The sequence below is a fragment of the Fusarium odoratissimum genome, assembly GCF_000260195.1.
Source record: "Fusarium odoratissimum NRRL 54006 unplaced genomic scaffold supercont1.19, whole genome shotgun sequence".
Lineage (NCBI taxonomy): Eukaryota > Fungi > Ascomycota > Sordariomycetes > Hypocreales > Nectriaceae > Fusarium > Fusarium odoratissimum.
The window spans coordinates 95,279-123,023 of record NW_022158704.1 but is presented as its reverse complement, the minus strand read 5'-3'; the positions used below and the strand labels follow the sequence as shown (position 1 = coordinate 123,023).

Sequence of the window (27,745 nt, the reverse complement as noted above, 5' to 3'; positions counted from 1 at the left end):
TACGGGTTCAGCCATCCTCAGGCAACACTACGCACGCAGGCTAATGGATAAACAAAGCAGTATCCTCGTCGACTCTTTACGAATATGGATAATCCAAGGCAGTTTTGCAAGGAAGTTGCTTGCACAGTGGAATGCTCTGACTCTAGCCAAAAGTACTCCAACATAGCAACACCGATTGCCCTCCAAAGATGGTTAAACCTACTGATCTGCGCTACCTGGCTAGCCCTTGTCAACAAACCGTTACGTGAAATCCACCCCAGAGACTCTTTGGGTACGGTACTTGATCACAGAGATACGATAGCAAGTGGCTGCGACTTTCGCATGTGATTCTTAGTCGCTGCAGACTACTACATATTTACGTATCGGAAGTGTCTTCTTGACGCAATCACACACCAAGAAACAGTTTTCCCCGTTGCTAGACAGCATGCAAACTCCAGCACGTTAACCGGTATCTTGTATCTCGCTATTCGTAGCAAATGTCACCGTCAATCACATTCATCCCAGTGGTTATTTTTTGTTCGCGATCTCCTTAGCAGATCTGTCTCTATTAGGCAATTTGAAGAGTCCAATTAACTGGCGAGATCCAGATCTGGGCCATTTTCAGATAGTCCGATTAGTGAAGATGGCCAAGCCAAAAGTAGCCAGGCGGCATCAGGCTTAATGCCCTTGATAGCAGAAGACCCAGGCCAGGCCAGGCCAGGCACTCATAGTTTTGTCGGATGTAGTTTTCCTTGAGGCGTTTATTTTGGATCACGTCTAAGCACCTCAGTGCATCCACGATCCAGGGTACAGTACATGGCCTGACTTTCACATTTAGCAACGGCCGTTTTATTCGGCAGTTACGCTAATGAACAGCTTATTCCCATCTCATGGGTGACACAAACACGGATATAACTCAACGACATGGCGACAAGTGGGCCTCGATTGTCAAAGCGCAAAGTCCTCTCCACACCAGTTTTATGGAAAAGGGAGTTCTTCGCGATGAGTTATATCTTGGTCGCCAAGCCAGTCTTCCTTGAATCTAGCCGTAGTGAGTCGCCGCGGCTTGTGTCACCAGTCAAGTCTCTGGTTGGTGCAATGCATCAGACAGGGTGACATATCGGATCCACGGCTGAATATGCAAACATTCAAAAAGAGATAAACCAGGCTGTCCACTGACGATTGTCGCTTAGCAGTTGAGTGGATTTTAGGACCTGTTGGGAGAGGGAGAGGCCCCATCTCCTGAACATAGGATCAAAACATTCGGAATGAAGCGCCTTGACGGTCACGGATGTGTTCCACCAACATGATTTATCCTGGCCCGACGAATCATAACCTCAGCGGGCTCAGTACCCGGTTGAAACCCAGATATCAAGGAAGTCAAGGGTACATACTCTCGGGCTCTTGATCAGAGGCTCAAGGATCTCGACAGGGAGCTTAACCTTGATGATCTACATGCACGGATGCTTGCCTGCTTCAATGTACTCTGTACGCTTGGACACCTCTTGCTGTTTCAAGTGCAGCCTTACCCTCGAGTCTTAAATTTTGATAATTTCTCGTGTCTTTGCACCAGCCCCAGCTGACGTCTGTGCTGCCGGAGAAGCAATGACCAAACTTGCAGGGATACCTAGGTCTTGGTAGGGATTCAAGGTATTTTAGAGTTGGTGATTGGAGTTTCGGGCTCTGAAAACCCCTGGTATCAAACTTGTCACCTCGAAAGTATGCATTAGTTGCTTTGGCTCAAATCGATCTGAGATGGCACTATCTCGTTAGTCGAATCCCCCCTCCCTTGACTCGCAACTGGCAGTTGATTCCTTGAGCATCCCAAGTTTCATCGATCGAGCGAGCCCTTGCTTGCGACTCTAACAACGATCAAGGTTTCACGGAAAATCATCGCACGGAACATGAAGAGCCCTGGATGTCACCTTGAGAGTTTAACCTGTAGTCGCAACTGCCGCGGTGGATATGGTGGCTCCCGAGGCCCCGACGTCCCCGATGCCTGGAGCGACTCGAGATGTTGGCCGGGATCCCGGCCTGTCGAGCTCGGTTGACGATAGCCGATTTCGGGGTCTTGCATCAAAACGAGGCTTTGGTGAAGACAGCCCATGTTTCATGCGTTGTGGGTTATGTTCCGCTTTGACATCCTGCCAACGACGCTTATGTTGTAGACAAGGATATCTGTAGCCATCATCTTGCTTCCCTGTTGGAAGACATGACCTATGATAGTGATAGACTTGACCCATGCTGCACATCAAACATTTTGATCGTTTCTTGCATGACTGGCTTGGGGCGAGCCAATTTCTGAGTCATATGCAGAAGGGTGTGATGGGCAGCACCAACGTCTGTGGTTTCTTACAAGGGACAAAACGTGGTAAGATGCCGAGGAGCGTACCAGACAGTTTTAAAACCCCGTTTTGGTTCGCTTTCGGGTACTGGGGCTCAAAAACTCTCCTTGAATAGTTGGGGAGTCTAGGCAGGCCCGCATTCTTGAACGTTGAAGTTCTCGACAGTCACTCCAGAGTCACTCATTGATATTATCTAGTTATCAGACCAATTTCATGGGATGATGACACAGCCACCGCTTTCCTGTGACTGTTTTACTGTGACTGATTCCAAACACCCTGGATCTTATTGGGCTTTGGCTTTGTTTAAGAACATGATGATCTGGGAAGGTTGGGCTGAGCAGGCGCCTCAACCTATGAGGCCATTAACTCATTATTCAAAAAGGGCTTGATGTCTAACACTTCTATTCAGTCTTTGCTACTTATTATTTGAAACTTTGTCATATGTATAGTTTTATTTGAATATTTGCTGGGTGTTGTTTCTTTTCAGCCCTCATCAAGTCTCCTCAGCTTCACTTTCAAGCCTTGCTCATATACGAGTACAGCACAGCTTCCAACAGCCTACTCAGTCTGCGTTTTGACTTTTATCTTGAGTGTTCTTTATTCTTTCTTCCTATAAGGACTGCACTGTTTATTAAAAGGCTCGGTCTCATCGGAGATTTAGATTGCAAAGGCTAAGATTCAAGTTTAGTCTCGCGTGATGACGATGCACCCGTTGTACCAAGTTTATCTACAGGGTAACTACAATAGCTCGTTATCCGTAGTTGTACACTGGTAGGCCCAGGGCACAAGAACGTATATGTTCATGCCTTGTGGATAGACAATGTATTCCCTCACATATATATGGGAGCTCTATTCATTAGCCTTGTCATTATACGAAATCAGACATGACTCAGGTGCCTCTCATAAATACTCTGGCCTCTATGTCAAGCAATGGTAGGTGTAAGCGTTATTCCTATGGATCTTGAGCAGGCCTCCCAATGCCGTCAGAGGCATTCACGATATCAATAATATTATTTCTTTCTCTAGTAGGAATACATATCGAGCATATTACTTCACATCGTCGACAAAATTTCCCATATATGTCGAGCAATCATTGCACTTTTGACAATTGCCGCTAAATTGAGCCGGCATAAATCCATTTGGACACACTATATTTCCCTATATATTTATGATACACACGACGTGTACCACGAGATACTTATTATTCCTCAACTTCATGCAGAGTAGGGTCCTTATGGTGAACCAGGAGAAAATACAGTAGGCATTGCTGACAATACAATATTGAGACTCAAACAGAATGGTGTAGGTTAAGCCACTGCAGATGCCAGATAGCGTGAGCATTTGCTAGAACGACACAATAGACAACTAGAAGTCAACGTCGAAAAAGAGGGGTTTGATCATCAAAGGTTGGCATTGAAAGCGTGAGGTGCACAAGATATAAGTGATCGGTTTGGTGATTAAAGAGGTGCAATTGTGTTAAGATACCTCTCTTGTTCTAGCATGAAACCGACGCTCAAGTATTTCACCCACGTCAGAGTCTCAGAGCAGGTGAATAAGAGGATAAATTATTCGGATTATTTCTGCGAAATGATCTGATATCAATCAGAATTTCATCAAGATGCCTGACATTCAATGTTTGAATCAGCTGACAAGAGAGAAGAATAAGGCTGATAATCAACGTTTCGTAGCAGCTGCACAATGACCCAATGATCGGGGAGTCTTACTTAAAAAGGCAATCCCTCGAAATCGAGCTCTCCGGAACTAACTAAATGAGCTCAGGGACCAGTAGTTTTAGCGCGGAATCCAAGATCTCGTATGCGCTGTATGACGCTTAAATTCTTAGCCCACTCGGACAAAATTACCACGATGGCGAGGAACCAGTAGCCAGACTCCAATTTTGAGTTGATTTCCCACGACCAAGACTTCCGTACCTGGAACAATATGAGTTGAGCCGCGGGGAAATTTAGCGATTTTGGGAACATCTAAATATGGACCATATTGGAAACAACTCGTCAACCCCGGACCGGCTCAGCTTGCCCTCTCTTGAAGATGAATCTAGATCAAGACGCACGTATGGGGAAGTTTGTGGGAGAAGCACCATCAGCTATAATCCTATAATGCTAATAGGTGTTGGACAGTGGATGCATTCCACATGTTAAGAGTTGATATTGAAGCAGCCTTCAAAGCTTCTATTGTCAGAGACAAACTTCTAGACTGTGGCCCTGTCTTGCTCTACCTCTACTTCTAGATCTGCTGATATTGATCACATGAGGCTGTCTTGCCGTATTTGTCTAATTCAGGGTCCAACAATAATCCCCATGTTACCACGCAAGATGAGGCCCCAGAGATCTAAGCGATAGCTGCGTCTAGAACATTTTGAACAAGAATCTCCGAGTTTGCGAAGGGTCTTGAGATCCGGCAATCTTCCCGGTTAATCCCCCGCGTGACGTAGAAAGAAATTAGCAAGGTGAATTAACGTGGCATTTTGAGGTAAAAGTCGACAATATCTCCACTGCGTCCGCACTGATGCTATCCTTGGTGTCTCTTCGACAGCCGTAAACAGCTACAGCCGGCGGATCTAACCGTAAATGGTCGAGAATCTGAGAAGTCAGGGTTCACAGCGGCGTCTCTCCGGCGGATCTAGCTCGATATGTCTCTCTCGACTTAGAAACTCTGCCCGCAGAGTTCCACCATTCTCCAGATCTCGACCAAGTCTCGAAAACTTGACGAGAATTGTAGAGCAAAAACACCCACTCAGATGACGCAGATTGGTCATGTACCCGACTTCAAGTTTGATTATGCGGGGAAAAAGAAGGGGAAAGGATCCATTGATGGTGTGCGCGGGCGGGCAAAGCAAAAACTTCTCGATATGAGGTTGACTTGTAAGGAAGGACAGTTTTGACATCAACTACTACATAAGACCATCCTTCTCACGTCTTTGAGATTCAATTCTCCAAGCTCATCATCATTCTCACACTCTCAACTACAACTGAATCTTCAAGAACAATACCAGCCTCTTCTCCCAACTTACCTTATACTACCTCCATCACTTCACTTACACACATCACATTCACAATGGCTCCCGGCGCTGTCGTTGACGATTTCTCCAGCCACGATGGCCAAGCCCTCGAGGTTCTCTCTGACAAGATCGACGATGTCAACGTGATCAAGTACGACGAGACTTCCAAGTTCGACAAGGAGAAGGACAAGAACACCTTCCGCCAATACGACGACGCCACCGACCGCGTCAAGAACTTCTACCGCGAGCAGCACCACAAGCAGACAGTCGCCTACAACCTCGCTGCCCGCAACCGCTTCTACAACGCCTCTCGTCCTCGTGCCGAGATGACCATCTGGGAGGCCATGGAGAAACTCAACACTCTTGTTGATGAGTCTGACCCTGATACTTCCCTCTCTCAGATCCAGCATCTTCTTCAGTCTGCTGAGGCTATTCGCCGTGATGGCAAGCCTCGATGGATGCAGTTGACTGGTCTTATCCACGACCTTGGAAAGCTTATGCTCTTCTTCCCCGAGCTCGAGACTCAGGGTCAGTGGGACGTTGTCGGTGACACATTCCCTGTTGGCTGTGCTTTCTCCGACAAGATCATCTACCCCGAGACCTTCGCTGAGGGTAACCCCGATGCTATCAACCCCGACTTCAACACCAAGTACGGTATCTACTCTCCCAACTGTGGTCTCGACAACGTCATGCTCTCATGGGGTCACGACGAGTACCTCTACCACGTCGTCAAGGACCAGTCCACTCTCCCTGACGAGGCTCTCGCCATGATCCGCTACCACTCCTTCTACCCCTGGCACCGCGAGGGAGCTTACCGCCACCTCATGTGCGACAAGGACCATGAGATGCTCAAGGCTGTCAACGCCTTCAACCCCTATGACTTGTACTCCAAGAGCGACGGTGTGCCCGATGCTGAGAAGCTCAAGCCTTACTACATGGAGCTCATCAGCGAGTACTTCCCCAACCCTGTCATCAAGTGGTAAAAAGGGAATGAAAGCAAAAGCAAAAAAAGAACCGATAGAATTGGGATATACATGATGTTTTCTTTGGGAATCTGTTAGCCTGGAATTTTGGGACATGGGATATAATGAACTGAGCGAATGATAAATATACTTGTTGTTGATGATCAAACCTGTCTCTTGTCTCTCTCCGTTAAGTGATTGAAGTGAAGTCGACTTCGACATGTAATAAAGTTGGCTTGTATTGACACTTGTCTCTGTCTGCTTCAATATTTCCTATGCAAGTACTTCAAGATAGAACCAGGAAGCAGTTGGGTACAGGTGATTGGAAATAGAGGCATACGCCTACACTGTGTATGAAAGGAACAACAACGTGAAGCTATTCCCAGCCAAACAAGGTTAGACAAAGTTTGGAGGTGCATGTATTGATAAGCACGATAAGAAGAAAAAAAAAGTTCGAACTCTGAACGATTTTCTTCAATTTCCCAGGCTAAGCCCAAAGGTGCTAGCTCGATAGTCAATCAGCCAATCAAGTAATCATCCGCCGGGTAGCTGCCCCTCAGCCTGCTGGAAATTTGGAGGAAAAGTTACCCAGCAGCGAAAGATTATCTCTGGGCAGTTGAGAAATCACCATCTTTCTTCGGCACACACCAACACCAACACCACACAACAACCAACTTACACAATGGGGTCCTTATCGAAACGAAAGCGCGATCAAACAGAAGAGGTCGTCGCTGAAGAAAAGCCTGCTACTACCGAAGTTGAAAAGCCTACGAAGCCTGCGCAAAAACAAGAGGATGAGACTTCCTTCGTCGATCTCGGTCTTGATCCTAGACTGCTACAAGCTATCGCTCAGCAGAAGTTTGCAAAGCCGACGCTAGTGCAGAGGAAGGCGATTCCTTTGGCTCTCAATGGACAAGATGTTTTGGCCAAGGCCGACTGTGGCTCTGGAAAGACGGCAGCTTATGTTCTGCCTTTGCTATCTAGCATTCTGAAGCGCAAAGCTGTATGCCACCCGATTCTCGAGATATCCTATTCTTGAAGACTTTGCTAATAGCCATGTGTTTAGACCGACTCTACTGCTTTCACAACCGCCCTCATCCTCGTCCCGACCCGCGAGCTTGCCGACCAGGTCTTCAAGGCCATCGAACAATTTGCTTCCTTCTGCGCAAAGGATATCAGCACAGTCAAGTTGACCGACAAGGTTTCCAATGCCGTGCAGCGCGCCCTTCTCTCAAACTCGCCCGACATCGTTATCTCGACCCCTGCGACTGCCTGGCACAATGCCAACTCTTCAGCACTCTCAATCGACAAACTCACACATCTTATCCTGGACGAAGCCGATCTTGTTCTTTCCTACGGTTACAGTGAGGATCTGGAGAACTTGTCACGATCGGTTCCCAAGGGTGTTCAGGTCATGATGATGAGCGCTACTCTTACAGATGAGGTCGACGCACTCAAGGGGATCTTCCGACGTGACCCGACGTTGTTGGATCTCAAGGAGAAGGAGGCTGAAGGCGAGGGTATCACCCAATTTGTGGCCAAGTACGTTCTCCTGATATTCAGATACAAGCGACCAGTTGCTGACATATTACTAGGTGTGGTGAAGACGAGAAGTTCCTTCTTGCCTATGTGATCTTCAAGCTCAAATTGATCAAGGGCAAGTGCATCATCTTTGTGAGCGACATTGACCGATGTTACCGTCTCAAGCTCTTCTTTGAGCAGTTCGGCATTCGAAGTTGTATTCTGAACTCTGAACTTCCCTTGAACTCGCGAGTTCATGTCGTTGAGGAGTTCAACAAACACGTTTACGATATCATCATTGCCGCCGATGAGAAGAATGAGATGATGGGAGATGATGAGGAACCTGTTGAAGGCGAGACTGAGGATGCCGAGAAGCAGGGCGACGGAGATGATGCGGAGACGGAAGCAAAGCGACCGAAGAAGAAGGCCAAGAAGTCCAAGGGCGGTGATAAAGAGTATGGTGTATCAAGAGGTATGTTTGCCCGGCGCTGTCATTTATATGGCAGAGAGTTACCCAAGCCCAGGACTTGCACTAACAACACTTATAGGTGTCGATTTCAAGAAGGTTTCCGCAGTCATCAACTTCGATCTCCCCACAACAGCATCAGCCTACACACATAGAATAGGACGTACAGCGCGAGCTGGACAGACTGGCATGGCTCTGTCATTCGTCGTCCCTAAAGATCTATACCGAAAGCACATGCCTACGTCCACACCAGCTTCAGAGAATGATGAGAAGGTGATGGCCAAGATCATCAGGCAGCAAGCCAAGCGAGGAAAAGAGGTGAAGCCTTACAACTTCAACATGAAGCAAGTGGATCCTTTCCGGTACCGAATGAACGATGCTCTACGTGCAGTTACCAAGGTTTCTATCCGAGAGGCCCGAACAAGAGAGTTGCGACAGGAGCTGTTGAAGAGTGAGAAACTGAAGCGGTAAGCATATACACAATAACGCATCATATTCAGACTGTACTAACAATCGTTCAGATATTTCGAAGAGAACCCTACGGAACTCACCCATCTTCGCCACGACGGTGAACTTCGAACTGCTAGACAACAAGCTCACCTGAAGCATATCCCAGAGTATCTCCTACCCAAAGATGGCAAACAAGCCTTGACAAACGACATTGGCTTTGTGGCACTCAGGAAAGACCGCAAGGGCCATAAGGGTAAGAAGGGTCGCGGATTTAAGGTTGGCTCAAGGAAGCGAGATCCGCTCAAGACATTCAAGGCGAGGCGCAAGACAAAATAGAGGGACTAGTGTAATACAGCGTTTTTGTGGTTTTTGATACCTTGATCTGAATTCAAGATTCTTTGTTCTCTTTGACCTGGTTTCTATCGATTGGCCTATACTGATACGAACCTCACGGTGAATAAGATATTGCCCGTGACCGAGGCTGTCTTAGTCATTCATGCAAGATGGTTTAAAGTTTCGGAGACAAGCAGTCTTTCGGCCGCAAGTGTGGGGATGAGAAGCTGCCTGGATATGTCCGCGCAAAGCTAACCCCGTTTCATACACTGATGTAACGAATATCAAGAAGGACACAGGAAATAATGTCGTAACCTGGACTGGGATAGGGCGGTTAATATAATGATGAGGAGGCGTTGGACATGTATAAAAGGAAGAGAGTTTCTCTGTGTTTGAGAACATGTTCTTTGTAAAAGCCAAGCCACTTGCATCCAACCAATATTTCCTCCAACTGCCCAAACTCCATTTCTGAGAACTACATCATGGCTCCTCCAGCTCAACTCCCTCTTCGACAGCTCACCAAGAATGGCCCCAAGATCCCATCCATTGGTCTTGGTCTTATGGGAATCAGCGTCGGATACGGAGCAGCCACGTATGAATCACATCTCCAACTCCTGAACCTCACTAATATCCCTAGATCTGACGAAGAACGTCTCAAACTCCTCGACCGTGCATGGGAACTTGGCTGTACGAATTGGGACACAGCTGATGTCTACGGCGACAGTGAAGATGTCGTAGGCAAATGGTTCAAGCTTCACCCCGAACGTCGCCAGGATATCTTCCTTGCGACCAAGTTTGGGCTGAGGGTAGGTGAGAAAGGGATAGTTACTGATTCATCGCCTGAGCATGTGAGGAAGAGTATTGAGAGCAGCTTGAAGAGGCTTGGTGTTGAGCACATTGATCTGTACTACATGCATCGTGCAAACGAGGATGTGCCTATTGAGAAGACTGTGGAAGCTATGAAGCAATTGGTTGAGTAAGTCATTCCACCATGAAATAAGCTAAGCAGGACTCACGCCCACATAGTGAGGGAAAGGTCAAGTACTTGGGCCTCTCAGAGATCTCGTCTACCACTCTCCGCCGAGCCCACGCCATCCATACCATCTCAGCAGTACAAGTCGAGTACAACCCCTGGACACTCGATATCGAAGGTCCTTCAGGAACAAACCTTCTCAAGGCTTGCGAAGAGCTAGACGTGGCGGTGTTTGCCTACTCACCCCTTGGTCGTGGTATCTTGACCGGTCGGTTCCGCTCTGTCGATGATTTCGAAGAGACAGATACCCGAAGAAACTTGACGCGGTTCCAGGGTGACAACTTCAAGAAGAACTTGAAGATTGTGGACCAGTTCAATGAGTTGGCCAAGAACAAGGGATTCACATCCTCACAGCTCGTCCTGGCCTGGATCTTGGAGCAGAGCCCCAAAATGTTTGTCATTCCTGGCACGAAGAACATCAAGTATCTCGAAGAGAACGTGGGAGCAGCAAAGGTGACGCTGAGTAAGGAGGAGAATCAAGAGTTGAGGAAATTGGCAGTGGAGGCTGGAGTTGTAGGAGGACGGGATCCCTTCTTTGGCTGCTTTGTTGATACAGCTCCTCTGGAGAAGTGAATGCCCACAGAGATAGCAGTGGTGGCTGTATGATGCTTGCTTCGGTAGCAGTTTCTAGGCCATGTCCATACGGAAAAGTTTACCGTTCCATGAAGACCCATCATCATGATTATTCCCAAAGCTCCCCATAATATGAAATCCTTGATCAACGTAGTATCTGTAACCATTAAAAATGAACCGAGTCGAGGGTGTCCTTCTGGGAACATACTGCACCAACTGCCCATTACCTCCATCCCAGCAATCAAGCCAGATCGTCTTCCAACCACGCTCAAGAGTATAATCCTTGACTTTCTGAAGGAGAGCAGCCCCAGCCCCACGACGTCTATCACCAACTCGGTGATCAGTGACGAGGTATTGGAGGAAGACAAACTTGCCCTTTTTCAACGCAGGTTCGATCTGGGCTTTCAAACTCTCTGTCTCTTTCAAATAGCTCACGAATTGTTCTTCGACAATTTTGACGAAACCAACAGACACAAAGGATTTTCCATTCTCGTCCACACGGCGGGAGAGGTTTCCGTTTGCAGTGGATCCTGAGCTGGTCTGATCGTCTTCAACCTCGGCGATAAATATTCTCTCTCGATCACCAGCCCCCGTTTCACAGAACTGCTCCGACTTTGAGACAGCATCATGCATCTTCTGCATGAACGACTCCTTTCTAGAAAGGGGCTCAGTTCCCCATTGACCAGCGTTTCCCGCCGCAACAAGGTGGGGTATAGTCGAGTCCATTGCATCAGCCATGAACTGAGCATCATTAAATGATGCAGAAGCGTCGTGGAAAGAGAACTGATTCGCCATATTTAAGATGATTAACCCCTGGAATACGGAAAGCTCAGATGAGGCCTAGGAGAAGGGCACTGTATGGCTTCAAGAGAAAGGTCGTGTGTAAAACAACAAGTTTGCTTATTCAGATGCCAGCATTGCATATGTGGTGTTTCAGTGGACCACAAGACGTAAGATATGTAACGCTAGCAAGGATCGCAATCCCTGAAATTTCTATGTGAGCTTCTAGAAGAAAAGACGATTTATACCTTGACATCTTCATTATTTCGACTGAGATTCTGAAGAAGCACCCCAGGAACCCGCAAGCATCGTATCACTTTAAACTCTAATTGATAATGAGCCCTGAGATAATCCGGGGACCCCAAGGTCCGATAAGTCGGTCGGATCAACCTCCAAGGTTCTCTGAAGGTGTTGACGGGTTGTGCACCCTCATCATCACCTTCGAGGTAGATGGCGCTATAATAGTCGCATGGGATGGTCCACCCCAACAAGAGTGGCCATCCGACTATCGCGGACTTTTTCGGTTTGTGAGAGCCGTGCTACTTTGACACCAGAAACATGGATCATTATTGGTGCCTCATCGCCATCGCTGGTGGTCAAAAGCCTGCTTCGCTTATATGCCTGGGGCCATTGTATCCAAATTTGTTTTGAAATCATGGAGAAAACAAGTGCTTGGAAAGTTGGATTTTCCGTCTTCGACATCGCCAAGTACATAGCCCGTTATCGCAACAAGAAGCACATTTGCCGGCATCCTTGGCTCAACTTGCATGACTCGATATTTGCTCCATGATAAGTTATCGTTTCGCGTTGCAACATCGACGGAAGACGGTCTATGGTAATTGCCTCTAGAGAACGGCATGAGAGGCTTGTAGCCCAGTGCATGATTCTATGTTTCGAACCACGTATTCCGGAGAATTGTGGACTGCACAAGCACGTCTAGCTCGGTGAAGTAGCTCCCCGGACGAGATTCTCGAGCGAATTATGTTCACAAACTATGACATCGCCGTGCTTATTGAAGAGTCCACGATCACAGAGGTTGATAGTCCGGTGACTATGAGATCATTGCCGTTCTTTATGGACAACCTTGTGACTAGCTGAACTCAAAGACAAAGAAACGTCTCTCAGGTACAGCGTTGGAACGCGTGCGTCAACAAGGCGGTAAAAGTATTGATATTTCTTGGAACCTGTCCCTTTGTTGGACTTTTATTTGTACGCGATTCAGCTTGTAAAAAGTTGGGAAAAGTGCTTCTTTAGTTCAATCTCGTCATTCGCAGTTCTGGGTCCGCGATGCGGGTTAGTGGTGGGGGTCTTGATGCCATCTCTAGGGTCACAGTCCGCAAGACAACGGACCGTTCTCTTGTTTGAAGAGTCTTGCACTCCACTCTCTATATTAGTGGATGGCTGAATCTTTGTAATTTTATGCAAGAATCGCCAACAACTTAAACTTTGGCAGCATCCACTACAAGAAGCTGAAGGAGTTGAACTTCAGCTAGCGGTTGGACCAATGAGTATAGTTGGGGGGCACCTTGTCCTACACAGTAGGTTGCCTTATCAAGAACTATCCCACGAAAACAAGGTGGCCGGAGAGCAAGGACGGGGAAGGCTGCCACACCGATGGCAAAGCGACCGGACCTTAGTCGCTTCAAATCTGTGTTGAGATTTGGCTCAATGGCTTGAATTTATACTTATTGGTTTGACAAAGCCGACCTTGGGGTTGGGTCGTCAAGGTCCGGGGAGTGGGCACCTTGATGGACGGACCCCTCCGAATTGCTGATCAGTTTGTAGACATAAATAAGGCAGCTGTCGCACTGCCGCTGGACGATAGCATCGTATTGTCTTTGTTATCTTTGTCGGCATTGCAAGAAGCGGCTTCTGACGTGAGATCCCTCGCGTTATCCGTCATTGTCCGTCACCGTGTTAGTGACTCGTCGACACCATCGACTAGTACAATCACCAAGACTGACATCACCAAGTCATCGGCGTCCAAAACGAATTCCTCAGTTGAAAGGCGTTGTAAAACCACTCCGACACCTCCCTCCTTCTTTCAGGCATTGCTACGCAACTCAACCATCATGGCCGAAGAATCTATGCTCTTGCGCATCCCTCCAGAGATTCGCATGCTGATATACGACTATCTTCTCGACAACGGCGGGACCAAAGATATTTCAATTCGGAATCAGTCTAAATATGAATATGAGGCGCGCCGTTCAAAGACCCAACGTTCAGCATATCATATAATGGAGCGAACTATCGCAAAGAAGTCTTACGAAACGACATATTGCGCCGACCCTCATCCCCGCCGATCGATGCACACTGCAGTTATGCATATCAACAGGAAAATCCGAGAGGAAGCCTCTCATTACCTGTACACAAAGCATGCTTTCCACTTTGGAGAAGACCTCGAGGCCTTGGTGCCCTTCCTCACTGATAAGACGCCACGCACTAGAGACTTAGTCCGGGAGATCAGCCTCTACAAGCGCAGTCCAACAAATGTCATGGAACCAGATTCATATGACTGGTCTTCTGTGTGTCGTTCGCTGCGAAGTTTGCAAAGCTTGGATAAGTTGACACTTGTCATTGAAGGCGCTCGGCCACGAGGGCCATGGGACGGCCCGCAGAGCTTGACGGTTTCTGACTTTCGGCTATTATATACAACTCGTCATGAAAGCTTGGAATGGGCGCGGGAACTGGCGTCGATAAAAACGATCAAGGAGGTCGTCATTGTTGCTGATATTCACAACCTGCCTCATCCCGAGTCGAATATGATGCTGGTCCTTGCCGCATTTTCATCCTCGATTGATACCTCGTTGGTGGACTTTCTTCGCGATGATCTGGGGATTCCTGCGCGAGTTGGACAACCACAGTATTGTGGCGTTGGAGTATTCGGCCGGTCCAGGAGATGTGAGAGAAATGGATGTCTAACGAATTTGGAAAACTGAAAGATGCATTGAAGGATTTGAAGTAAGGCGTTGAGGAGCTGGCACAGTTGACATCCATGTTGCACTGCAAGGAGTTATTGAAGTTTATTTAACCATAACTAAGCATGATTGGCATTGGTTACTTTGGACATTTCGTTGATGAAACATAATTGAATATGAGGAAGATTGAACGACAGTAAGATGAAGCAATTCGATTATAATCAGTGAATTGATAAATTTGACATAACATCTTCAGTCATCTCATCCACCTTATTAGACGCAGGAACGACTGACTCCCTGACACCACGTGATGAGTCCCTGCGCCGTGTATCTTCCTTTTTCCAGAATTGAGTCCGTTCCGGTGGCTGGGACGCATCTAGAGCCCCTGCCGCCTAAAGACAAACTGGCACAGCGCCATTATCCGCTGTCTTCCAGCGGAGCTTAGGCCCACCTCAACCCATCCAATCCATTATCTCAGCCTCCCCCGTATCGTCATCGCTCCCGTTCGTTCTGCGCCTTGTATGCGGCGCAACCTATCGACGACAACCCGACAGCTCCGCGCAACCTCCGACTCCCGCTATCATCTCCTTCACCATTGCGTCTATCACAGTCGCATTCTAGTGAATTTGCTAGGAGTTTGGCTTGTCTTGACCTGCTCCGAGCTACCCCGCCGTCATAGTCCGACAATATGGCCACGCCAGCTCCCCCCGAGGACCAGGCTCGTCTGCTTGAAGATGCTCTCGTTGCCGTGCGACAGCAGACGTCCCTTATGCGCAAATGTCTCGACACTCCTGGAAAGCTAATGGATGCGCTCAAATGCTGGTATGTATATGATTGCCGCGATAGATAGCTCGGTCCCCTGAATGGCATCGCTGACTCTGGAAGCTCGACTCTGGTTTCTGAGCTTCGCACAAGCAGTCTTGGACCCAAGCAATACTACGAGCTGTACATGTCGGTGTTCGACGCCCTGCGATACTTGTCTGTTCATCTTCGCGAAAACCACCCTGTCAACCACCTGGCCGACCTTTACGAGCTCGTCCAGTATGCAGGCAACATCGTCCCACGATTGTATCTTATGATTACAGTGGGAACCGCCTACATGGCCATTGAAGATGCGCCCGTTAAGGAGCTCATGAAGGACATGATGGACATGAGCCGAGGTGTTCAGCATCCTATTCGTGGACTCTTCCTCCGATATTACCTGTCTGGTCAAGCGAGGGACTACCTGCCAACTACTGAGAGCGACGGTCCTGAAGGCAACATTAGCGACTCCATCAACTTCGTTCTTACAAATTTCGTCGAGATGAACAAACTATGGGTTCGTCTACAACACCAAGGCCACTCGAGAGAGCGCGAGCAGCGAATTCGAGAGCGAAAGGAACTGCAGCTATTGGTCGGCAGCAATATCGTACGCCTAAGCCAGCTTGTTGATCTTGAAACGTATAAGTCTAGTATTCTAGCACCGCTGCTAGAGCAGGTGGTTCAATGCCGGGACGTTCTCGCCCAAGAGTATCTCCTTGAGGTGATTACGCAAGTTTTCCCGGATGAATTCCACCTGCACACCTTGGACCAATTCCTTGGTGCAGTTTCACGCCTCAACCCCCATGTTAACGTCAAGGCCATTGTAATTGGTCTGATGGATCGATTGTCCGAATATGCTGAACGCGATGGACCGGAGGACAAGTCGGACGATAGAGCTCAAATTGAGGCGGATGCACTGGCAAAACTGTTGGAGAAGGTAAACCTTCAAAAAGAGGCATCGACAGCCACACCTTCAGAGTCTAAGCAATCCGAACCTGATGGCAAAGCGGGCGAGCCTACTGAAGATGCCGAATCCGAAGATGCCGAATCCGAAGATGCCGACAAGACACCCGAGGGCGAGGAGTCTACAGCCAAGGCCACCGATGAGACTTTAGAGGAAACTGCTGGTGAGAGCAGCAACGACGACTCAAGCACACTCGCCGAGTCTTCACCTTCAGTTGCGGATACAGAAACCACTGCTGTGAACGGTCAAGGGTCAATTACAGACACCGTACAGCTTTACGAGGTTTTCTTCGCCCAGGTCAAGAACCTGGTGGAGGCTCAGCATCTTCCTGTGCAAGACATTATTGCTCTCCTGGTGTCACTTTGCAACCTTGCGCTTAACATTTATCCCGACAGACTGGACTACGTTGACCAGATTCTGGCTTACGCAAGTACCAAAGTTCGGGAGAACATTAACAATGCCGACCTTCACTCGCCTCCTGCTCAGCAGAGCTTGCTTGCTCTTCTTCAAGCACCCCTTAACCGATATGTTTCCACTTTTACTGCTTTGTCTCTTCCTACCTACGTTCCTCTCTTCCAGTCGCAATCATACCCTACCCGCCGTGCCGTTGCTGGTGGCGTCGCTCGCACTTTGCTCAAAAACCAGACCAAGATCTCGACTACGGAACAGCTCGAGAACGTGTTGGAGGTACTGAAGGTTCTCATCAAGGAGGGTTCCCAGGCGCCTCAAGGATACCCAGGTGTTGCCCAACGACGTCCTGTGGAGACAGACGAGACAATGGAGGAGCAGGGATGGCTCGCCAGGATCGTGCACTTGCTGCAGGCCGAGGACAACGATACTCAGTTCAAGCTGCTCCAAATGACAAGAAAGGCGTACTCGGAAGGAAACGAGCGTATCCGCACGACGACGCCACCTCTTATCACAGCATGCATGAAGTTGGCGCGAAAGTTCAAGCAGCGTGAGCACTTTGACGACAACTGGGAGACACAGAGTAATGCTCTGTTCAAGTTTATGCACTCAGCGCTCAGCACGTTGTACACCCGTGTTAATGGCTCTGGGGCTGCAGAGATGGCGCTGCGTCTCTTTGCCTCTGCTGGTCAAACAGCCGATCTGACCGGGTTTGAAGAGGTTGCATATGAATTCTTTGCACAAGCCTTCACAGTGTATGAGGAGGCTGTGTCGGACTCGAAGGCTCAGTTCCAGGCTGTCTGTGTGATTGCTACTGCTCTTCACCAGACACGCAACTTTGGAAAGGAGAATTACGACACTCTCATCACCAAGTGCGCACAGCACGGTAGCAAGCTGCTACGCAAGCCAGATCAATGTCGCGCTGTGTATCTGGCGAGTCACTTGTGGTGGGCGACTCCCATGGTGTCCAATGGCGAGTCAGAAGAAACAGAGGTATGTATCAATCCATGTGTGAAGGACCTCAGCTAACTTGCATAGCTTTACCGTGATGGTAAGCGAGTACTTGAATGTCTTCAGCGTGCCCTTCGTGTTGCCGATTCCTGCATGGAGACAGCCACATCGATTGAGCTCTTTGTTGAGATTCTGGACCGCTATGTGTATTACTTTGACCAACAAAACGAATCAGTGAGTCTCGATCCTGGAACTGTTGAAGCAATTGCTAACTCGAGCAGGTCACAACCAAGTATCTCAATGGTCTCATTGAACTCATCCACTCCAATCTGGCCGGCAACCAACAAGATTCTGCTTCAGTTGAGAACAGCCGCCGGCACTTCCATCAGACATTGGAGAACATCCGAAGTCGACAATATGAGGGAGTCGTTTTGACACCGAACTGAGGTCTAATTCACTAGTGATTGAAGGAAAGAGAAGGTGATTGAGCGGCATAGCGATAGATAATGTTTAGCCCGCAGGCATGAATCGAGGAGGTCGCAGTTCCACTAGTTGTATATATGTAAACTTTGCCCAAAAATTGATGATATGCGCGGTGAAGCCAAGCTGAGTCTCCTGCGACAGTGAGAGTTTTGGAGAGTCGCTGTCACCAACCCCTGATTGAGAGATATATAACAAAGAATGCATATATACGGATAGTAAGCCCAAAAATAACTGAAGCCTCACCCACGCAATCCTGTCTGAGGGTTACATAGCCTGCTTAATCTCGAATTACGGTTGAACAAATTAGCTGACACGTCCCTCACTTTACGTCGAGTCCAGAAGCAAAGCGATGATACGCACATCACCTCCCTGTCCAAGTTAGGCTGTCTCCCTATCCCAGCTTTTGTGGGGTAATCCTGGTGGCGTGCATGGGCGGATTCAGGAGAGTGAGAGTGATTGTGAGAGCCGAGACAAGACAAGGCCTGGCCTGGCCTGGTAAGCTCCTTGGATGCCTCTGAGATAGATAGATAGTGTTAGTATGAATGACATTTCACGTGTAATCTGGTAAAAAGAAGAGGAGTGAGTTATAGTATAGTACGGTGTCTGCGAAAGTACTTTTACTGGTATTTTGTCAAAGTTTCCAAAGGCCAAGGCTTGCCAAGTCCCCCGGGTCAACTCAGCCACTTGAGACCTCGACCACCTTTGTCTGTGTGTCTTCTGCTGTCTGTCTTCTTACTCCGTACTAACCGGCGGCTTATAGTTATAGTGGACTCCGGTCCCCTACCTTACGTGGACACTCCATTAGGTTCGCCATCATCCCCCCCGTCGCAGCGCATTGGATTTGTACTGTACCTGCCTGCAGCCAACAACGTAACTCGGTACATTACTTTGACTTTAATCATCTCAGCCTCTTCTCCCCTTCCTTTTCTTTACCCAGTCAACAACATCTCGAGTCAGAGCTTAAGCCTGGACTTGTTAGTTTGGCGATGCGCTTCTGGCGTCTGTCTCTTGTCTCTCTTTCTTGACGCTCCTTTCGTGCTTGCACCTCGCTCATCTTAACTTAATTGCTTCGTATCGATCGATCGAAACCGCGATTCGCCCGCTCCTTTTTATCCGATCCCCTTCAGCGAATGGCACTGTTTATCTCGACTGCTTTGTGACACGCCTGAACGAGCTTCTCATCGGATTGAATATACGACAACCGAGGGCGCGGTTAGCGCTCAATCACCATCAAGATGCCTTCCGAAAAGACTCCTTTCTATGATCCTATACCGCCCACTTACGATCAGGCCGTGGCCAGTGGTAGCCATTACGATCCAGATGACTGGGCTCCTGCTCCGAGGTCTCCAACAAACGAGCGTAATGCAACAGAGGCGGAATCACAGGGTCTCCTACAACATTCGAGTGGCGCCAGTTCCTCCCGCAGACCCGACGGTTATCGACCACCAACAGTAGAGACCGACGATGAGGACAGTTTATGGGCCAGCGATAGCGAGAGTGAGGATGAAGCCGCGCAGGTACGACGTGAGATGCAGGAGATGGAGATCGAAGAACCCGACCGATCCCGAGGCTCTCAGTGGGGGAAGCGAATAGGGTCATATCTAACTCTACCGCGGTGGAAATGGTCCTGGAGGCCGAGATTACCACGATTTCGCATACAATTACCTCAACGAGCTGATGCGCCAGCTGCCGACAACGCCGAGAATGCCACGGGTGAGAATGAGGAGACGCCAAGCCAGACAACGAGGAGGTGGAACATTCCGAAGGTGGACAAAACAACCGTCATCTTATTTTGTGTGCGCATTTTGGCGCTCACAATTATACTGGGATTTTTCTATCTGCTCTTCGCCAGCGATATGTTTGGTGGTTTGTCAGATAGATTAGGAGGTGGCTTCCGTTTCAACCCCGAGGACCTTAGAGCCCATCTGTTGCGGACCGTTGATCCCATGAGAATGCGCGCATCAGTGCAGCACTTTTCGAATTACGCCCATATTGCCGGTACCGAGGGTGATTATGCGACCGCGTTGGATGTTCAGGCCATGTTCAGCAGGGCACTACTGGACGAAGTTATGATGGATGAGTATCAGGTTTACCTCAACTATCCCCGCAAGGACGGTCGTGTGGTGCAGATCATGGACGATAAGGATCTCAAGAAGGCCAAATGGACGGCTAAGCTAGAAGAAGAGGAAGTCGGAGGCGAGACGGCAGGTCGACAAACGTACGCCTTTCACGGATACTCAAAGTCGGGAGACGTCAAGGGACCCCTAATCTACGCCAACTATGGTACAAGAGACGACTTCAAGCATCTTGCAAGCAAAGGTGTTAATGCCACGGGAGCTATTGCGTTGGTGAAAAACGGTGGTCCTCCGGAGAATCAAGCTCTCAAGGTCAAGGCAGCCGAGCTGGCAGGCTTTGCTGGCTGCCTCATTTACTCCGACCCTGCGGACGACGGTTTCAAGAAGGGTGTTGTTGCTCCCGAAGGAGTGTATATGCCCTCAGATGGTGTTCAAAGAGGCTCTGTAGGTCTCACGAACTGGGGAATTGGTGACCCCTTGTCGCCTGGTTATGGTAGCAAGGGCGATCAGCGAATCACACTCGACAAGGCCAATGGACTCGTCGGTATCCCCAGTCTCCCTCTCGCTTGGAGAGATGCCAAGGTGCTACTACAGCATCTAAAGGGTTATGGCGAAAAGGTGCCTAACAAGTGGGAAGGCGGTGTCCCAGACGTCGAGTGGTGGACCGGCAGTGAGAAGTCCCCAATTGTGCGCTTGAAGAACGAGCAAGACGAGGATTCATTGCACACCATCTGGAATGTTTATGGTCGAATTAATGGCATGGAGCAGACGTCTAAGTCTATCATCATCGGTAATCAGCGAGATTCTTGGGCTTTCGGCGCAACGGACCCCCACTCAGGCACAGCTGTCATGATTGAGATGGCTCGAATCTTCGGAGATCTTGTACAGCGAGGCTGGAGGCCGTTGAGGACCATCGAATTTATGTCTTGGGATGCTTCTGCGTACAACCTGATTGGCTCAACTGAGTATGTCGAGCATAACTCAGAGGCCCTGCGTGATAATGCCTTTGCTTACCTCAATCTTGGGGCGGCAGTTGTCGGAAAAGACCTGCATGCTTCAGGATCGCCGGTGTTCCGAAAGTCTCTTCTTCATGCCCTGGGCCGAGTTATCGATCCCTCTACTAATAGTACATTGAAGGACCTTTGGGATCAGAGCCATGCCGAGCTGAAGCAGCCAGAGGGACGTGGCGACCACATTCCATTCCAGGATATCGCAGGAACAAGTTCACTCGATCTGGCCTTCAGGGGTACTCAAGTCCCTCACCACTCGAGCTACGACAAGATTGGATTGGTGGACAACTTCATCGATCCTGACTTCGAGTATCACGGGGCAATGGGACAAGTGATAGCTCTTCTCATTCTCGACATGGCCGATCGGCCCATCATGCCGTTTGATATGGGCTGGTATGCACAGAGACTGGGTCAATGGGTCAAAGATCTCGAGAAGTGGGCACTCAAGCAAATGGACGGCCAGCCCAAGGGCGAGAAGGACGCATTCAAGGAGCTCAAGGACGCTGCAACACTTGTTCAACACAACGTCGCCACATTCGAGAAGTGGGAAATGGAATGGGACCGCGAGGTCTTGGGCAATGGAGGCTGGGAAGCCAACGATATTGGTGCCTCTCGACTTGCATACAACAACAAGATGGCATACTTTGAGACGGCGTTACTGGACATTGAAATCGGTGGTGGTGTACGACCCCCTTTTGAGACTGACTGAAAGACTTAAGCTGACCCTATCTCTAGATTCCCAACCGAACACAGTTCAAGAACGTTGTCTTCGGACCAGAGGCTTGGTCCAACGACGGAGCCATCTTCCCCGCTATTCGCGACAGCATCGAGGAGGGAGACTGGAAAGCCGCCAAACCCATCGTTGCCAAGACGGCAGCGCTTCTTCGCAAAGCAGCAACAATCTTAGAGATGCAATAAAGCACGTGTATGATTTGAGCAGCAAAAAAAGCCCTCTCTTTGTTTCCCTTTTCTATACCGACCTCAGTCTAGGCAAGCTCGCCATTGTTGTTTTTTCTTTTACAGGATATACATAGTGTTTTTGGTTTCTGATCCAGGACACACTGCGTAGCTTTCACGCAAAAATGTACAGGAGGCATTGCACGGAGTTTGGTTTACGTGGAACCCTGCTTTTCTACGCTTTTTTTTTTCTTGGGTAGGGTAGGACTTGTTGAGGCAACGCGTCGGGATAGAGTGATGGTATGTGTCTGATCGCCCTGACTGGGTAGATGGGATGTTTTTTTCTTTGTTATAGTTACAGTAATGAAGGAATGCGAGTCGCTCATGTACCCTGATATGTTCCATCATGTTACTTTTGCTCCAAGATATGCTTCGTGATCGTATCGCTCAATGATTTCTGGTGGTTGACCTCTTAAGCCTTCTGGGCCTCGTAGTCCTGCACAGAAACCAGCTTTCCAACAACGTTGTACTTCTCCAAGAATCTCTCCTCCCAGCCCTGGAGCGCCTCCATCTGCTCCGCATCGAGTCCCTCCAGCTTATCAAGCGGACCATCCAGGTCCTTAGTCAACATGTCCTCATCAAAGCTTCCACACGCAAGACCTCGACTCGCATCCCGACCGGCAAAGTTGCTATAAGGACCACCAGGGCCGTAGAAGTTACGACCAGGCGAGACGTCAAAAACGCGACCGCGCACAGCGAGAAAGACAGGTCGATCCTCCTCGCCGTTGAAGGGGAGAAGAGTGTGGGGAGTGTATGTTTTGAAGACTGTTGAGGGCGCATCGCGGGGGAGAGATGGAGGTGGCGAGGAGCGGAGCATGGAGTAGGTTGTGTATAGGACGGCGCTGAGGAGGATGAGGTTGAGGGGTGTGAAGAGGGAAGCGCTGGGAAGAGTTAGTGATGGAGATCAGAGAGTAGAGAGGGGATGGCATACGTTTCTTGGCTGGCTTGTTGAGCCATGTGTTGCTCGACGTGATCCATCTCTGCGATGTCTCTGATTATTGTGATGTGTCTGGATTATCGAGTTGAGCCGAGATGGTTGATTGAAGGTGTTTGTTAGAGGTTGGAGAACAAAGGTGAGAAGGTGATGGCCACCCCCCCGGTAGCTCCCGGTGGTTCCTTGGGGTTCTCCCCCACTTTATGCTCCGGCGCGGCGTTTTGGACGGAAGTTCGCTTCGGAGCCTCCGGTAATATTTCCGGCAACTGGCCTATGTCCTTGATATTGCTCAAACATGAAGCTGGCCACGATTTAATGCCAAGGGTTATCTATCTCATGACACTGCGTTGCCATGATTCAAAGAGCACTTAGTCAGAGCTCCATACAGTCGAGATGCTGACATGAGGGGCAACTACGTGGTACAGAGGATGAAGCTCAGAAGTCAACGGCATTGATTGAAGCTCCTAAGGCAAGAGACCTGAGCATTGAAGCTTCATTGTAGCTAGAAGTCTCTATTTCCTTTTCATCCAAAGCTTTTGGTAACTATCATTGATACCAGAGCAGGTGATTTCGCCGCTGCAGACATCGCTCATAATAACATAAGTGAGCTTCACAGCTTGGAACATAGCTACGTTAACATAAGCAATGGTTTCATTTATAATCTCCTTTATCCGATGGTATAATATCAAGAAAAAAAGAAGTTTTCGGGAAGAATTATCAACATGCTCAAGACAAAAATGGAGGCTGAGGGATTTGAACCCCCGGCCTTTCGCAAGCATTCGAAACAATGCAAAGCGAACGTGATACCCCTACACCAAGCCCCCGATGTTGGATGTTAGTGCCGGTCTTGGTTGACATTATAGCATCTTCCCGTGATGTCGGCCAGTTTGTTAATCACGAGTGGCTTTGAATTATGCGAATCTTGGCAAATGCCTCTTCTTGGATATTACTGAGCTTTATGCTCGTGTTGAGTTGCATGGATAACGTGGGCTTCTGGGCCACCCAACTCAAGTGATCATCACAATGGCTCATGTGTTAACGGACTTGGTCACGTGGAGCCCAGAAGAGATATACATGCTATAGAGTGTGTTGTAGTCAGTGGTTATAGGTCTATGTCTAATGTATATCTGCTTGTGATGTATGCATTTGTATACTCACACAAATCGTAGGCTGTATATCTGACCATTCACGCTCTTGGCCATTCTCTGCCATGAATCTTAAACCCCGTCTACATCCAGTCATGCATGACTCACACCGAAAGCCATATCGAATCACATAGCAAAACGCCTCTAAACTAAGTGGTCTATCAAGCAGTTGTTTGCTTAAGCTGGCTCTATTCAATTGTTGCCGATGTCACATGGAGGGCACGAGAGTGGTGCACATCTTTGATACGTGCTCCCGTGTAAGGCAGCTTACCCATCTGTTACTGCTGTGGCACTTCAGCCTCAAAGAGAACAGCAACTTAGGTTTCTCAACTCTCTATACCTAGGTAGGTGCTGCATGACTTTTGTATGAGTCGACCTTGAAAAAGCCACATCAAGAAAGCCAACCTTGGCTTCCCCGTCTGACTCAACTGCCAAACTCAGCCACAGCCTCATTCACGGTCACAGCATGCACTTTCAACCCAAACGAACAATAAATATGCACCGAATCCCGTCAACTATTCTTTCTAACTCTCGTATCTTTATTCATCGCTACTCAGTCAAAATGGCTACGACATCGAATCCCGGTCCAGTGTATTTCTGGCGAGAAACAGACCCAGCAACAGGATACCTTTCACAATGGTATTACTGTCCTTTCAAGGATGACCAGGATGAGAAAAAGACATACAAAACAGCAGAGCAGTAAGTCCTGTTACTTCTACTGGTACACTATTCAAGGTCGATGTTGACATCTTTCAAGTTATATGATGTATCAAAAAGCTATCCTGTTCAACGACGAAGCCACCGCTCTTGAGATCCTCAAGACAGGCCATCCACGGAAAGTCAAGTCTCTCGGCCGCCAGGTGGAGAACTTTGACGAAACAGTATGGCTCAAGCATCGACGTGACGTAGTTCGAAAGGGCAACATCCTCAAGTTCACACGTGCTATCACAGAGGAGGGTTTCAAGAGAGGCACGCCTGGCGCAAATCAAGTAAATTCATTACACCGGCCCATCGAAGGTTCTCTAGCAGATATATTGATCAGCACGGGTGACAGAGAACTTGTCGAGGCCAGTCCATTCGATCGGGTTTGGGGCGTTGGGTTTAAAGCTGCGGATGCAGATGCTGCGAGAGATTTATGGGGTGAGAATTTGCTTGGTAAGGAGTTGATGGAGGTCAGAAGGATCTTGAAAGAGAGACGAGGCGGTCACGAAGCATGAGTTGGGTGATGTATAGACGACTGAACTGCTCTACAAGTTTGAGCCGAGCAAGCGGGTATCACTTTGTCGAGGGGCAAGATGATGGTTGTTTGAACTGTTTCGGCTATACGCCCAGATAGATTGCACCGACCTTGAAAACCAAGGCAACTTTTGAACATGTCTATAAGTCCATCTTCCTCCCACCAATGATGCCCGGCCCAATGCCCCTATTCCCCTCTATAATCATACATAAAAAGAGCCTCATCCCGAGGCAAGCAGAGCGGCGTGGTAGTAGTCATTTTTTGCTGTTTAGCAGCCCCAAACCCATTCTCCAGAAAATGCTTGTTTTGTTTGGTAGTTGTACGTTGTGTTGTGTCGTGGTGGGTGTGGTGGTATTGGTGTTGTTTTTTCGTGTCGAGAGCCTGCCCAGATATTTTCACATGATAGCACATATTTTACAGTAATTAACACACATTAGGCGATGCTCCCGTGTTCGCCTTCGATTCCTTCTCATCTCGTAGGTATCCAACAAAGGCAGATCCCCAACCCCTTGACGCCGCGTTAAAATGACTGTTTCTTTTAGTACCAGTCTCGTCCACTCTTCTGCATCTCGATGAGACGCCAGCCCCTTGTCTCAGGGTTGTTGACATCTTCTGGTACCCGTGTGATACCAATGGCGTATGTGACCAGCTGGACCTTGTCCTCCATACCGGCAGCGAGCTCGTTCGTCTTGGCATTGCGGTAGACGTGAACCTCCTGTGTGCGACACGTGATGATGAAGACAGGAACCTCACCGGGGTCGAGCATGCGGGCTCGTAGAATGTCGACATTTCGGATATCCAGAATCTTTCCGTCCGATTTCATACCAGCCTGTAGGTATTGCTTGGTGAGGGCCTCGTACACAGAGTACTGAGCGGCAGAAAGCCAGAGCTTCAGTGTCTCGGCATCGCCCTTGACGTAAGCGTCCAACACCTCGGGAAGAATGTACTCTCGAAGCTCCTGGAGGAAAGGCTCTGTCTGAAAATTGGGGTCCATGGATCTGAACTTCTTGATGACCATGGCAGTCTCGTTCTCGGCGAAGAAGCCTCCGATGCGGTCGGTGATACTTCGAGCGGTCGATACAAGAGGATTCTCAGACTCCTCATACTTGCCCCTCAAGCTGAAAAGTCCTTGCACATACTTGTTCTGGTCGCGGAAATCTCTCCAAGCCTCCTTCCAAGCAGCGTCCTTGTGAACGGTAACACTGGTACCAGCGCTATCTCTTGTTAGACCATATTCAAATGAGAAAGATTGTAAGGATACTCACTTAATGTCCTCTTCCATAGGTGCAGCCGCCTTGTAACCCCGCTGCTTGTCGAGTGCCTCTCGGCGTTTCCTGCGCTCCTCCTTCTCAACCCAGCCACCGTATCGTGAAGAGCTGCCATCGTCAATGACATTCTTGACATTCTTGTAAGCCTCTGTGTTTCGGATAGGCTGGGTAGCCTTGTCCACGGCATCTCCCGTGACATTAGCGGCCTTACGAACACCCTTGACGACTGAGGTATCCCAAGTCCAAGAAGCACCCTTGCCAATGGCACCAGCAGTAACCTTGGCACCCTTTCCAAGGGTCGAGGAAACAGCGCCAGTGGACTTCTCGTATGCCTCACGAGCACGTCGCACACCCTCACTCTCGGCGAATTGATTAGCAGACGCAGCGATCTGCTTGGTCGACTCGTTCCATTCTTGCGACTTCTGGAACTCAGTGTTCATGGTCTCCATGAAAACCTGCCAGGGGGTCTTGTCGCCATGAGGAGGAGGGGGAGGGGCATCCTCCTTTTTCTTCTCTTTATCCTTGCCCTCGCCCTCACCCTCGCCCTCTTCTTTTCCTTCCTTTCCAGCACTCTCGCCATCCTCGGTCTTCTTGGATTGCTCCTCCTCAGGCTTGGCCTCAGATTCGGCGTCAGCTTCAGCAGGCTTCTTCTCTTTTGCGTCGGTAGGTGCAGCAGTTGAGGGTTTTTGTTCAGTTTGAGGCTTCTCTTTGTGTAAGCGGCTGGAAAGGTGGAAGAGACGAGATTGAGCGGTATAAGTGGGGGAGCAACGAAGCTCGGCAGGGACAAAGGAAGACCTCAATGGCGATCGAACTGAGCCGGAAAGCATTGAGCTTTGTTGTCTCGCACCGTTGTTAGAGGCATTCTGAGAGAGCTGGGATGCTAATCTTCGGTAGGCGGGCGATCTGCCAGCGGATGAGACATGAGCAGAAGCCCGCGAAAAGGCGAGCTCCGAGGAGGCCGTCTTTCTTGCGAGGGAGTTCATTATTGCGACAACACAAGGAGACAAATCCCTCCAGAAAAAAAGACAGGGCGTGGGTTTGGAGAGATGCCGAGATGGACGGTGGAAGGTGGTGGAATTCCCGGACGAAATTTTGGTTTGCGATCTCGGTCCGGGGGCGGAAAGTCAAGGAAG

General features: G+C 49.0%; 10 protein-coding genes and 1 non-coding gene across 13 annotated transcripts; 7 read left to right on the top strand and 4 right to left on the bottom strand.

The window, feature by feature from the left end:
* Positions 1-5,022: 5,022 nt before the first annotated feature.
* FOIG_10661 (inositol oxygenase) lies at positions 5,023-6,482 on the top strand. Its single transcript, XM_031211044.1, has one exon. The coding sequence runs from the start codon at positions 5,400-5,402 to the stop codon at positions 6,324-6,326; it is 927 nt and encodes a 308-aa protein (XP_031058977.1). The 5' UTR covers positions 5,023-5,399; the 3' UTR covers positions 6,327-6,482.
* A 423-nt stretch (positions 6,483-6,905) lies between these two features.
* Positions 6,906-9,195, top strand: FOIG_10660 (ATP-dependent RNA helicase DBP9). The gene is made up of 5 exons (XM_031211043.1): positions 6,906-7,308; positions 7,372-7,847; positions 7,901-8,298; positions 8,375-8,759; positions 8,814-9,195. The coding sequence occupies exons 1-5, from the start codon at positions 6,988-6,990 to the stop codon at positions 9,076-9,078; spliced, it is 1,845 nt and encodes a 614-aa protein (XP_031058976.1). The 5' UTR covers positions 6,906-6,987; the 3' UTR covers positions 9,079-9,195.
* A 157-nt stretch (positions 9,196-9,352) lies between these two features.
* FOIG_10659 (alcohol dehydrogenase) lies at positions 9,353-11,689 on the top strand. The gene is made up of 3 exons (XM_031211042.1): positions 9,353-9,667; positions 9,713-10,051; positions 10,102-11,689. The coding sequence occupies exons 1-3, from the start codon at positions 9,558-9,560 to the stop codon at positions 10,679-10,681; spliced, it is 1,029 nt and encodes a 342-aa protein (XP_031058975.1). The 5' UTR covers positions 9,353-9,557; the 3' UTR covers positions 10,682-11,689.
* Positions 9,383-13,126, bottom strand: FOIG_10658 (uncharacterized protein). 2 transcript variants are annotated; one of them, XM_031211041.1, is made up of 2 exons: positions 10,890-13,126; positions 9,383-10,838 (listed from the first exon to the last, which is right to left on the bottom strand). In XM_031211041.1, exons 1-2 carry the CDS (start codon positions 11,474-11,476, stop codon positions 10,736-10,738), a joined length of 690 nt encoding a protein of 229 aa, XP_031058974.1. In that variant the 5' UTR covers positions 11,477-13,126; the 3' UTR covers positions 9,383-10,735. The 2 variants fall into 2 exon arrangements, with proteins under 2 accessions (XP_031058974.1, XP_031058973.1); XM_031211040.1 differs by having other exon boundaries at positions 9,383-13,126.
* A 124-nt stretch (positions 13,127-13,250) lies between these two features.
* Positions 13,251-14,616, top strand: FOIG_10657 (uncharacterized protein). Its single transcript, XM_031211039.1, has one exon. The coding sequence runs from the start codon at positions 13,534-13,536 to the stop codon at positions 14,398-14,400; it is 867 nt and encodes a 288-aa protein (XP_031058972.1). The 5' UTR covers positions 13,251-13,533; the 3' UTR covers positions 14,401-14,616.
* A 21-nt stretch (positions 14,617-14,637) lies between these two features.
* FOIG_10656 (uncharacterized protein) lies at positions 14,638-18,265 on the top strand. 2 transcript variants are annotated; one of them, XM_031211037.1, is made up of 4 exons: positions 14,638-15,201; positions 15,265-17,545; positions 17,591-17,737; positions 17,785-18,265. In XM_031211037.1, exons 1-4 carry the CDS (start codon positions 15,068-15,070, stop codon positions 17,947-17,949), a joined length of 2,727 nt encoding a protein of 908 aa, XP_031058970.1. In that variant the 5' UTR covers positions 14,638-15,067; the 3' UTR covers positions 17,950-18,265. The 2 variants fall into 2 exon arrangements, with proteins under 2 accessions (XP_031058970.1, XP_031058971.1); XM_031211038.1 differs by having other exon boundaries at positions 14,638-17,545.
* Positions 18,266-18,749: 484 nt separating this feature from the next.
* Positions 18,750-23,130, top strand: FOIG_10655 (uncharacterized protein). The gene is made up of 2 exons (XM_031211036.1): positions 18,750-21,753; positions 21,807-23,130. The coding sequence occupies exons 1-2, from the start codon at positions 19,222-19,224 to the stop codon at positions 21,987-21,989; spliced, it is 2,715 nt and encodes a 904-aa protein (XP_031058969.1). The 5' UTR covers positions 18,750-19,221; the 3' UTR covers positions 21,990-23,130.
* On the bottom strand, positions 18,792-23,360 carry FOIG_10654 (uncharacterized protein). The gene is made up of 2 exons (XM_031211035.1): positions 22,960-23,360; positions 18,792-22,909 (listed from the first exon to the last, which is right to left on the bottom strand). Exons 1-2 carry the CDS (start codon positions 23,004-23,006, stop codon positions 22,441-22,443), a joined length of 516 nt encoding a protein of 171 aa, XP_031058968.1. The 5' UTR covers positions 23,007-23,360; the 3' UTR covers positions 18,792-22,440.
* A 340-nt stretch (positions 23,361-23,700) lies between these two features.
* FOIG_10653 lies at positions 23,701-23,786 on the bottom strand. Its single transcript has one exon. It is a non-coding gene; the product is annotated as a tRNA-Ala (tRNA).
* Positions 23,787-23,973: 187 nt separating this feature from the next.
* On the top strand, positions 23,974-25,636 carry FOIG_10652 (uncharacterized protein). The gene is made up of 2 exons (XM_031211034.1): positions 23,974-24,806; positions 24,865-25,636. Exons 1-2 carry the CDS (start codon positions 24,574-24,576, stop codon positions 25,322-25,324), a joined length of 693 nt encoding a protein of 230 aa, XP_031058967.1. The 5' UTR covers positions 23,974-24,573; the 3' UTR covers positions 25,325-25,636.
* Positions 25,401-27,695, bottom strand: FOIG_10651 (uncharacterized protein). The gene is made up of 2 exons (XM_031211033.1): positions 26,610-27,695; positions 25,401-26,558 (listed from the first exon to the last, which is right to left on the bottom strand). The coding sequence occupies exons 1-2, from the start codon at positions 27,593-27,595 to the stop codon at positions 25,883-25,885; spliced, it is 1,662 nt and encodes a 553-aa protein (XP_031058966.1). The 5' UTR covers positions 27,596-27,695; the 3' UTR covers positions 25,401-25,882.
* Positions 27,696-27,745: the final 50 nt, after the last annotated feature.